Here is an 11,921-nt window from a genome sequence, read left to right as displayed (position 1 = left end):
AAGCACTGGTAGGAAAGAGCTGCTTTTTTTTACAAAGAAGGGCGAGAAGAAGCGCCCGTCTGAGTTAATTGGCGAGACACTCAGAAATGTCACATCTGAGGTTAATTTCGTTCTCAGCCAGAGGGCACTCAAAGCAGCATCACTTAGAGCGATGAGCAGCCGGCTGCTGGGTACGCCGTGGGCTTGGCAGGATGTTTTCCATCATTGTTACTGCACAAAGCTGCCGTGTGTTGTAACACTGCGATCTGAGTCGCTTGCACATTCCAGTCACTAAATGCTGTTTCTGAGCCCTTTATCTCTGCAGTTCTCATTCCCGTTTTGTAAACTTGTTCACCCCAAGCGGAGACACGGCACAAAGCACATCGGTGGGTTACATGTTCTGCTCCCAGGCAGTCTAAATAAATAGATAAATAAATAAATAAAAGCGCTTCGGTTCTCTTTCCGCAAACTTCGCGATTCTGGTTTGTGGCAGCCCCAGAGCGCCTCAACAGCGTTCAGAGCGGGGGAAGGTGGAACGGCTGTAGAGCCGCTGGAGGGGGCACGGGCGTTTCCAGGCGCTCCCATCGCCGCATAACGGCAGCGGGGCGGCGACCCGCCCGGGGATCATCCCGGGCGCGGAGGGGCAGCGCCGTGACCCCGCCTCGTGCTGGGGTGGAGGGGGCGGCGGGCGGGGTGAGTCAGCGCGGGGTGGGCCGGTAAAGGAGCGGATGAAAAGCGCTCAGTGTGTCGGTTACGGCGGGTGGGGGGCGGCATTCCTCCTGCCGAGCGAAAGCGTTACTGAGCTGAGGGTGCGCGGCAGCCGACGGCCCGTACTGCCGGCCCGGCCATGGGGCAGCCGCGGTCCGGCCGGGAGCGCTGCTCCTGCAGCAACACCAACTGCGTGGAGCGGCCCCTGACGCGGCTCTTCGAAGCGCTGGGGCGCGTCGTGGCCGCCCGGCCCTGGCCCTTCGTGCTGCTGCCGCTGCTGCTGTCGGCCGGGCTGGGCGCCGGCTTCTACTTCCTGCCGGACCTGCAGACGAACGACATCGAGGGCCAGTTCACGCCGACCGGCGGGCCCGCCAAGGCCGAGCGGGACTCGGTGCGGCGGCACTTCCCCACCGACGACTCGCAGCGCTTCTCCGCCGAGCGGCTGCCCACGGAGGGCGCCTACGCCGCGCTCATCGCCGTGGCGGCGGGGGACGCCTCGGTGCTCGACGTGCCGGCGCGGAACGAAGTGCTGCGGCTGGACAACTTGACGCGCCACCTCGGCTACGAGCAGCTCTGCGCCCGCAGCGGCGGCGCTTGCGTCCTCGCCAACCCGCTGCTGCCGATGCTGGACAACGGCAGCGCCCTGTCCGAGCTGCGCTTCCCCGGCAGCGGCGCCGCCTTCCTGGGCACGGCGCTGGGCGGCGTGCGGACGGACGGCGGCGGGCGCGTGGAGCGGGCGCGGGCCCTGAAGCTGATGTATTACCTGCGGGAGGACGGCGGCCAGGCGGGCGACAGCCGGGCGTGGCTGGAGACGTTCGTGCGGGACTTCCCGGCCGAGCTGCGGGAGCTGAACCTCACGGCCGTCGAGGTAGCGCCGGGGCGGGGGGCTGCGGCTGCGGCGGAGCGGGGCCGAGCGGCGGCCGGGGCAGAAACGCGTCCGCTGACCTCGCGCTGTTTCCGCACCAGGTGACGTACTTCACCTCGCTGTCCAGACAGGAGGAGTTTGAAGGGAACACCAAGAGCGTCATCCCGCTCTTCTCCATCACCTACTTCTTGACCATCACCTTCTCGGTCGTCTCTTGCCTGAGGTAAAGTACCTGGAAGCCCCGGGGCTGCGAGCGGCCGCCTCTGCGCTTCCACTGCGGGTGCAGCTGCGTTTGGGCTCCTTGGGCTGCTGCTGAGCGGCCCTCGTGAAATGTAATCACAGGCAAAACACGTTTTTTCACTTTCACTCTGATGTGAGCTGATGTGAGAATTCATGCTTCCTGTGTGCTTAAGTGGGGAACATGCAGAGCATCGGTTGAGTCCCTATACAAAACTTCAGTTCAGACATGTGCAGCCTGAATGTTCGTACCCAGCAGTTCATCCTGTGAAGCCATCAATCATTTATGTGGTCCTCATCTCATAGGAATCATTTTTATGTTACTGGTCTGTTTCCGTGTGTTGCAGCTATGTCAAACAACCACAACAACAATACTCTTAGCAGTCAGAGTGCTGTAACCGTGGCACAAACAGGCACAGCCACCTGGTCCTACTTGACCTTACAAAGGAAGGGGACCAGGAGCTGCTGGATGCTCTGTGCGTCACAGAGCTCTGTTAACACTTTGTAAAGACAAGTCCAAATAAGGGAAGGAAGACAGAAAGTGAGGAGGAAGTACGCTGTTCTCAGGTCTTGTTGCACTGTTTTCCTACCACCTCAGTTGTGATACAGTTGAATTAACGGTAACTGCATAAATTGCTGCAACTCTGTGTAAGTCCTTAAGCATCCTGCTTAATACTGAGCACTGCCTGTGTCACAAAGAACTTAGGCTGCCCTCTTTGTTCAGGTGGAAGGTGAGCTGTCCTACGTTTGACAGCTGTAGGGCAGGGTTTGTGTGCTGCGCTTGAAGAATAAAGTTCTGCTCAAGGGGTGGGTCTCTTGGACTGGATCTTGTGTGATGCACTGTGCTAACAAGGACATGCAGTTTTGGTTATCAGCTGTCTCAGGCGTCATCAGTTGGGAGCACAGCCAGAGTAAGGGTGGTTCCACCAAATCGCATCTGTACACCCACTGATTAATGTGTACCACACTGACCTCCCACGAGTTAGGTAGCTGTGATGTGCTTCTCATATTAGAGTCTGGTAGGGGGTTTCAGCTGAATGCAGTTCCAGCATACGCAGCTGTTTATGTATATAAAAGTCATGGCTTACCCAAAAGGTTGCAACCTGAATTGGATATGGTAGCTTACCAGATTCATCTTGCTTGGAACCAAGAGGTTCTCTTAAAGTTTGAAAATGTTCTAGAGCTTGGAGGATACTTCTGATGGAGCACAGGGTAGCTCTGCTGTCCCGGTGCAGTGCTACCACAGGCTAAGTCTCCCACTGGGAGTGTTCCATGGGGAATCCTCAATCCAGTCATTGCGGGCATCTTGGCAAATAGAAAGCTTATCTACAGCACAGTGCTTACAGCCCAGGGAATGCATTCATACTACACTAATGCTACCCTAAAAACCTGGACAGAGCCTCTAAAAATGAATGACTTGTTTGAAGACCCTAAATCTAACCTCTCAAAGGTACGTATCTTCACTATAGCTGCTCGCTTATTGGCACAAAGATCAGCGTGCATATTTTACTCTCAGGTGCATTTCTCTGTAACTGGCCAGCAGTAATAGTACATGTGGCACCTGCCGTATGCATTCATTTTGTCTTAATGCTTGGGAGCAATCCTAGCAAATAGCAGCTTCCATCAGGTTCCTTTTGTGGTTGGGATACGATCCGTATCTCTGCAGAGAATTCAGTTGTCATGCCAAATGCCGTGGTGAAATACTTGACTTGTAACTAAGCTGTTCCTTAAAATGTTTTCAGGCTGAACTGTGTAAGAAATAACATCTGGCTTGCATGCTGTGGAGTGCTTTCCTCCGGTTTAGCTGTATTAAGCAGCTTTGGATTGATGATGTATTGTGGAGTTCCGTTTGTGGCAACTGTAGCAAATGCTCCATTTCTTATTCTTGGTAAGTAGAAAAACTGTGTTGGGCTCCGTGTGAAGAGAAAATCAGGAATTAGAACAACTTGACAGTGTTACTCTTTTATGAGTGTCAGTTCATACCTAGCTCAGCAGTGAGCAGTGCGGAATACATGCACAGCTTATGCCAAACCAGCAGAGACTAAAGCCAGTATGTGTATTATCACCTGAATATGCAAAAAAAGTTACTAGGGTCTTTGTTTAGATAAAATCAGGCCTGACTGTATCAGGACAGTCTGTAGTTTCAAAGTTCATCTTGTTTGGATGTGAAATTTCCTATGCAATATAATGACTTCAGGCAGCCTCATTTTGGTGTAACATGGAAGTGATGCTTGCTCTTAGAAGCAGCACCCCACAAGAACAACAGGAAGTTACTGAATATCACTGTGTCGCAGTTACACAGACCACTTGACAGCCAGAGCTTAGCTTTCAAAATGTCTTCAAATAATGTTGCTGCAAATAAATTACACCCTTACAAACCTCACCTAGTCTCCTATGTGATACATTCATGTGATGTTTTCTTGGTCTTAATCCCTTGCTGAGGAAAGTGCATGGACCTCCTGGGCTCTTAGAGGCTGCAGGTTGTAAGTGTCCAACATGCTAATTTTATGTTTTGTTTTTTATGCTTTGCCCTCTTCTTTTCTTTTCTTCTCTTTTCTTTTCTTTTCTTTTCTTTTCTTTTCTTTTCTTTTCTTTTCTTTTCTTTTCTTTTCTTTTCTTTTCTTTTCTTTTCTTTTCTTTTCTTTTCTTTTCTTTTCTTTTCTTTTCTTTTCTTTTCAAGTAAATATATTGTATATAAGTAACAGAACTTTATATATATAAAAATTATAACCCTTACATGTGGCCCAACATAATTCCTCTTTGCTCAGTGCTGTCCAGGGAAGCCAAAAGTTTGGACACCTGTGCAAGGCTTTGTTGGGTGTCTAATGCAAGTGCTCTGTAGGAGACAGGACTTTTCTTTGTTCCCTCTATGATTCAAATGTGTTTGGTATTTGCATGTTTGTCCCCTGGATGCAAAAGCTCCAAATTGAACAAAGCACCTCTCATGAAGCTGAATAATGTCTGCAAACAGTCTCTTCAGATCTTTATAAACATCACGGTGAATTTGGTTTTTGGGTTAAGGCAAACAAATGATCTGTATTTTAGAAGAATTGCTTTCAAACCTGCCTGTCAGGAGCTGTGTGGCTGGACACCATTCCGCGCCCCCTTCTGGCTTGCTGCTCATCCTCTCCTGGGTGATGCTCAGAGAGATGAGTGCCAATCCCAAACATGTAAAGGTCGCAACCTTGGTTCAAAATCATGAGCCATTTCTGGAATAGATTCTGTGAGCTTTTTATCCTTCTGCTTTGTGGGTATGGACAGACGCTTGTGTTTATGGTCTGTTAGGTTCTGTTTTCAGGCTTTCCTTCATGGTATCAGAGGTACAGGCACAAGTGGGAGGGCTGAGTGCTGAGATCTCTCCTTAATCATTGTATGCTGGAAGCTGTGCTTTTAGGTAGACCATTCCATCAGAACCAGAAGCTGGGGTGTAGGGGGAACTTCATGAGGGGGGCACACTCAATGCTGCTGCCAAATGTGTTTAGGAACCGACTGATAATTAAGCAAAAAGCTGTTTGTAATAGTGATCTCAAGAACTCTTGAGGTTGCCCTAATAGCATTAAAAAAATCATTCCTTGTTCTTTCCTATGCATCAGTGATAATGAATTTTTTTAACAGTCCTTTATTAGAGGACTGTTATCATGCTGCCTTCTAGCGGGCTGATTAAAGTGTGCAAATATTAATTTCAAAGACATTATTGTTATCCCTAGTGGAGTACATGCGTGGTTCACACAGTCAGCATCCATGCAGAGTTTTCTGTTTTAATTCTGCACACAGTTAGGTGCTTGGTGGTGTGCAGAGCAAGCCCACATCTGAATAGAAGCACTTTTTGTTATACACAGCTGTTGACAAAACTATCTTTCTTTTCAGTGCTTCATTGGTTACTGTAATTTATTTTTGCTGGTCATGCATATTTTGAGGCTAGAAGATTCTAAATCTGGGAGGAGAAAGCTGCTGCCTTGAGAGTAATTTTATTTCTATGCTTATGAGTGTGTATTTTAGAATGTAATTAGAGCAAGTGTGGGGTCCTACACCTGGGCAGGAATAACGGCATGCATCAGTAGAGGTTAGGTGATGAACTGCTGAAGTGGAGCTCTGTAAAGAAGGACCTGAGTGTCCTTTTGGGAAACAGGTTGGCCATGAGCAGCAGTGTGCCCTTGTGTCCAAGAATGCCAGCGGTGTCCTGGGGTGTGTTAAAAAGTGTGGCCAGCAGGTAAAGGGAGGTGATCCTCCCCCTCTACTCAGCCCTGGTGAGGCTGCATCTGGAGTACTGCAACCAGTTCTGTGCTCCTCAGTTAAAGAAAGACAGGGAGCTGCTGGAGAGAGTCCAGTGGAGGGCCACAAAGATGATGAGGGGCCTGGAGAAGAGAAGACTGAGTGGGGATCTTACTGATGCTTATAAAAGTCTTAGGGATGGGAGTCAAGTGGATGGGCCAGGCTGGTTTTGGTGGTCCCCAACAGCAGGACAAGGAGCAATGGGAACAAACTGGAACACAGGAAATTCCATATGAACATGAGGAGAAACTTATTTTGGAGGTAGCAAGAGCACTGGAACAGGTTGCCCAGAGAGTTGTGGAGTCTCCTCTGGAGATATTCAGAACCCACCTAGACACTCTCCTGTATAACTTACTTAGGGAGCCTGCTTTAGTGGAGGGTTGGACTTCTACTTCTTGGATCTACAGAGGTCTCTTCCAAACTCTGTGATTCTGTGATATCAATGCATTATCATGTTTGGCATATTTATGGATAATTGTTTCTTTCTCATTCATTTTTCACATATTTGTGCTCATTTCTACTTTCCTCCTTGATGGACTGCAGGTCTCTCCCTTTGAAAATATGAACCCCGCTGTTTGTACTCCCTTTCAGCCACTTGCCACTGTAGTACCTGTATTCCCAGACCAGCACTCATCCATATATTATTCTTGCAGTGTTCTTGCCCTCTTTGGCTGATTGCTCTATACTTCCTTTCCTTCCCTTAACCCAGATCTGTTTCGACCACTTAGCCGGTTATTCTCCTATCTCTGTGTTCTATTTGCAGTTCTTTGTGTTTGTTGCTTTTTCTTTCACTGGTCTGCTGTAATTCTGAAAGTCATTATATTAGTATTTCTTCAGTTCACCAAACTTCCTGTGAATTGATTACACCTTTTGAAACACTTGTAACTCTTCTTCCCAGCTACCACTGGGAACATAAATTTTTGTTGTTGTTGTTGTGTTGATTCAAACATTGACCAACACTAAGTCTTGTGAATGCTTGTGATCACAATAATTACTTGTTTTATAAATAATTCATAATTGCCTTTTTACAGCCGCTCAGTTGTGCACACAGCATGCAGTGTTTTCACCTGCTTAGCAGTGCCATCTATTGCATCTTTATCCATCTGCTCCTGCTCCTGCTCCTACTTTATGCATGTTTGCTTTTCAGAGACCAGAAGAAATCTTGATACAATGACACTGGCAAAATACTGACCAGTTTCTGATAAACTCGTAGCAGTTAGCAGAACTGGGAGAAGCTTATTATCTGCTTACTTTCTCCTGTGTCTTCGGTGAAAACTCTAGACCAGAACCCAGAGTTTTCCTGGCATGGTCTTCCAGGATTCTGATGAGGAGTGTATGCTGGCGTATATGTAAAAATGGGAAGATTAATTAATATAAGAAAACAGTTTAAGAATCATGACAAAAGTAAAGGTCAGCAAATAATATACATTTCAAAAATAAGCTGTTTATAGAGATCATGAGTAAATTCTTGTAAGAAAAACTGAGGAGAGTGAAGAGGGAATGAGAGCGACTGGCAAACTTCCATGACTTCTCCCTGTCTGCAGAAGACCAAGCAAGAAATAATTGGCCTAATTTGCTGCAGATTCCAGGGACAGCAGGAGATGCTTCTACAGATGAGGACAGAGATGTGACAGAATAAGCAATGCATTTGTATCTGTGTCATCTATATCAGCATATACATGAACAGCAGACACAAAACACTTGTCAGAGATGGGCAGCACTAAAGCCAGCAGCATCGCTTGCTTTTTGGGAATTCGGTGTAACCTTAAATGCTGTTTATGTGGTGCTTTTGCTGTGCGTCAGTGGAAGCTGCCTTGTGCCATGCAGAGTTAACTTTTTCTCCCCTTGCAGGAGTCGGTGTGGATGACATGTTTATCATGATCTCTTCCTGGGAACAGAGCTCAAGCAAGGCAGACAAAACAGACACTAAATCTCGGCTGGCTGAGACTTACAGCGAAGCAGCGCTTTCTGTGACAATCACCACTCTCACAGATGTCTTGGCCTTCTTCATTGGCACCTGGACTGCTTTTCCTTCTGTGAGGTCATTCTGCCTCTACACCGGCACTGCCTTTGTCTTCTGCTATGTCTATGTTATTACCTTCTTTGGGGCAATTATCGTGTTAGATCATAGAAGAGTGAAAGGAAACCGACACTGGTTAACTTGTATGCAAGTGAAAGTAGGAAAGAAGTCCTGCTTGTATAATGCATGTTGTTTAGGCAGCTGTTCCAGTGAGCCGCCTGAGCCAGAAACCAGTGAGGCAGAAAGCGAGCATCCAATGAGCGTATTCTTCAAAAAGTATTACGGTCCTTTCTTGACAGGTAAATGGATCAAGCTTCTTGTGGTGTTGCTGTATGGAGCATATTTGGGTGGCAGTATTTATGGATGCACCCAGATGAAGGAGGGCATAGATCTTCGAAACCTGGCTAGCGATGACTCTTACGTTATTGCATACTATGACGACGATGACAAATACTTCTCAGAATACGGACCCAGGGTCATGGTTGTCGTTACTGACAGCGTGAATTACTGGGATGAGTCCGTTCGTAATGACATTGAGGCTTGCATGCAGGATTTAGAGGACATTGCCTACATAGACAGGAACCTCTCACTGTCGTGGCTGCGAGTGTACACCGGAATTGCTGAAAATGGTTTAATAAATATAAATAATAAGGATAATTTCATTAATAACTTATCTGTACTATTCCACTACTATCCCAGTTTTGAGTGGGACATTGACAAGACTGCAGAAGGAATAGCAGCTTCTCGTTTCTTCATCCAGACAGTGAATGTCACCTCAGCTGTTGACGAGAAAAATCTGTTACATCAGTTAAGAGACAGAGCCGAGCAGTGCGTAGTTCCACTCATGGTGTACCATCCAGCATTCATCTACTACGACCAGTACCTGGTAATAGTGCAGAACACCATTCAGAATGTTGCCATCGCTGCTGGGGCGATGCTCGTTGTCTCTCTTGTGCTTATTCCCAGCCCACTGTGTTGCTTGTGGGTGACTTTTGCTATAGCTTCCGTTATCGTTGGCGTTGCTGGTTTCATGGCATTTTGGGACATCAGCCTTGACTCCATATCCATGATTAACCTGGTCATTTGCATTGGATTTTCGGTAGATTTTTCTGCACATATTTCCTATGCCTTTGTTACGAGTGAAGAGTCATCGGCCAATGCAAAGGCAATAGGAGCTCTGCACCAGCTGGGTTACCCAGTGTTACAAGGAGCAGTATCCACTGTGCTAGGAGTAGTTGTCCTGGCCGCAGCCAAAACCTACATCTTCAGAACATTTTTTAAGATCATGTTTCTTGTTATTTTGTTTGGGGCTCTTCACGGTCTGGTGTTTATTCCAGTATTTCTCACCTTTTTTGGATACTTTGGAAAATCGCCACCCGTTACTGAAACTAAAATGCAAGACTTTAGATATAGAAATGACAAAGACCGTGCATAACTAATTTAAATGTTTAAAATTATGTATACATTATTTGGAGTTTAAAACGCAGCTACTTCGGGGGAATGTAAGAAATGAAGGACGGGAAGGATGGAATAATACAGCAGAGAGGCAAAGGCTCAAGAAAAGCCAGGCATTAAGTAACAGAAGAAGTGAAAGTGCACAGAATGGATTTGCATTTCCTCCTTTTTTGTGTGCTCAACTTTGTAACTTTAATGTTAAGCCTTCTTCCTGGCATGTGTGAAAATTGTTTACTGAATGTATTGAAACTGAAATTATTCTGAACACTAAAGATAGTCCCAGTGTGATGGACTTTTACAGTTCAGTCAGGAAATACACAGAAAAGGCTACAGCAGCCATTGGTTTCATGCATTTCCTGGCTGTTTGCCTTGATGCAGTCACTCTACACTGAGCCTGTAGACAGTTTCCTCAAGAGACTCGAACCTTGAGGTTTTACATTATGATGATCAGCAGGTGAGTACTGCCTCATTCTGCAATGGTTCATAAGCGTTTGGGAGACTTCGTCCCATAGGGAAGACTAACTGACTCATGTTTTTTTGTTCAAATGGATCTTTTCTTGCTAAGATTAAACAAATTGTATCTTTAAGACGACTATATTTGTTTTGTTGGCTGCAGTTTCCAAATGGATATATACCATGATCCTGTGCGGACAACCTGAGTGACCATAGTGGTAAATGGCCTGCCATGGCATGACGGGGTGGAATTTCCTAGAAAGCATCACACCTGTTTGAGGACAAAGTCAAAAAGCAGCGCAGGATTAAGCCATTCAGTTCAAAAGCTAAAGCCATAAATTCTGTTGTGTTTGTAACAATCCAATTTTCGACGCATCAATGGAGCAGAAGAGCTTTCACTAAAATATTGATAATAAACAAAGAATTTTAACTTGTAGGGACTGGATTAAGAGCCAGTACGTAGTTTGTCACCAATTTAATGAGCTACCTGTTAGAAATCTCTGTTCCATCTGGAATTGGGACCAGTTCCATAGGAATACACCCAGACATCTGCTGGAAAAGTAGCACAGCGAGCTGTAGGCAAGGATTGGAGGCTGCCTGGGCTGTAGCGATCATGCTATGGTTGACGTCACGCTCCAGAGGGACATGAGACAGGTGAAGAGTACCATTAGGAAGCTAAAATTTAGGAAAGCTGACTTCCAGCTCTTCATGGAGTTAGTCAACAAAACGCCCTGGGAAGCTGTCCTTATGGATAAGGGCAGAGCTGGCAGATCTTTGAGGCTTTCTTCAGTGTGCAAGAGCTCAATCTGCAGGTGTAGCAAGTCAGGAAAGGAAGGCAAGAGGCCAGCATGGCTGAACTGGGACCAACTAGTCAAACTGAAGAGCAAGAAGAGAATGCACAGACAGTGGAAATGGGGACAGGTACTCGAGGAAGAATATAAGGAAGCCGCTAGGCTGTGTAAGGGTGAGGTCAGGAAAGCCAAGATAATGCTAGAACTGAATGTGGTTAGGGATGCCAAAAAGAACAAGAAAGGCTTCTACGGGTGCCTTCAACCAGAAGTGGAAAGTCCAGGAGGGCGTACCCCCCCTACACCCCAGTGAGTGACAGACAAACTGGTAACAAAAGACAAGGTTTTTTTTTTGCTTCGATCTTCTCTGCTAACTGCTCACCATGCAGTGCTCGATTGTTGGGTTTGGTAGGAGGGGCCTGGGGAAGCAACATCCTCCCACTTCAAGCAAGGATCAGGTTTGTGACCACATGAGGAAGCTGAACATCCACAAGTCTATGGGTTCCAATGAGATGCATCCCAGAATCCTAAGGGAATTGTCTGACGTGGTTGCCAACCCGCTCTATGATATTTCAAGGGCCGTGGCAATCAGGTGAAGTTCCTGGTGAGTGGAAAAAAGGAAACATCACACCCGTTTTTAAAAAGGGTTAAAGGATGACCCTAAGAACTACTGACATGTCAGTTTCACCTCGGTGCCAGGGAAGATCATGGAACAGGTCTTCCTGGAAGTTACGGTAAGGCACATGGAAGGCAGGGAGGTGATACGAGAGAACCAGTGTGGCTCCACCATGGGCAAATCCTGCTCGACTAACTCACTGGCTTTCTATGATGGTGTCACTGCATCAGTGGACGAGGGAAGAGCCACTGATGTCATCTATCATAACTTCTCTAAGGTCTTTAACACAGTACCCCACAACATCCATCTCTCCAAACTGGAAAGATATCAGTTTGATTTGTGGACTGTTCAAAGGGCAAAGAACTGGCTGCAGGATTGAGTTCAGGGAGTGGTGGTCAAAAGCTCAATGTCTGGATGAAGATCAGTGATGAGTGGTGTCCCCTGTAGGTCAGTGCTGGGGCCAATACTCTTTAATATCTTCATCAATGGCGTTGGGGTTGAATGCACCCTTAGCAAGTTTGTGATGAC

The 11,921-nt window shown here is 46.9% G+C and overlaps 1 protein-coding gene across 2 annotated transcripts; it reads left to right on the top strand.

Moving 5' to 3' along the window:
* Positions 1–201: 201 nt before the first annotated feature.
* On the top strand, positions 202–10,123 carry LOC107308948 (patched domain-containing protein 3-like). Of its 2 annotated transcripts, XM_015853231.3 has the most exons (4): positions 202–1,555; positions 1,654–1,775; positions 3,532–3,677; positions 7,913–10,123. In XM_015853231.3, exons 1-4 carry the CDS (start codon positions 827–829, stop codon positions 9,514–9,516), a joined length of 2,601 nt encoding a protein of 866 aa, XP_015708717.2. In that variant the 5' UTR covers positions 202–826; the 3' UTR covers positions 9,517–10,123. The 2 variants fall into 2 exon arrangements, with proteins under 2 accessions (XP_015708717.2, XP_085394885.1); XM_085538759.1 differs by lacking the exon at positions 3,532–3,677.
* Positions 10,124–11,921: the final 1,798 nt, after the last annotated feature.

Source organism: Coturnix japonica, chromosome 2, assembly GCF_054131305.1.
Source record: "Coturnix japonica strain WE chromosome 2, WE-NBRP24, whole genome shotgun sequence".
Taxonomy (NCBI): Eukaryota; Metazoa; Chordata; class Aves; order Galliformes; family Phasianidae; genus Coturnix; species Coturnix japonica.
Note: the sequence above shows the minus strand (reverse complement) of the source record. Positions and strands in the feature narration are given on the sequence as shown.

Bases quoted from the DNA above. Each gene is read 5' to 3' on its own strand.
- LOC107308948 (XM_015853231.3), top strand. From the start codon at position 827: ATGGGGCAGCCGCGGTCCGGCCGGGAGCGCTGCTCCTGCAGCAACACC. The intron at 1,776-3,531 runs GTAAAGTACCTG...AAATGTTTTCAG, and splicing joins TCGGTCGTCTCTTGCCTGAG to GCTGAACTGTGTAAGAAATA. The intron at 3,678-7,912 runs GTAAGTAGAAAA...CTCCCCTTGCAG, and splicing joins TGCTCCATTTCTTATTCTTG to GAGTCGGTGTGGATGACATG.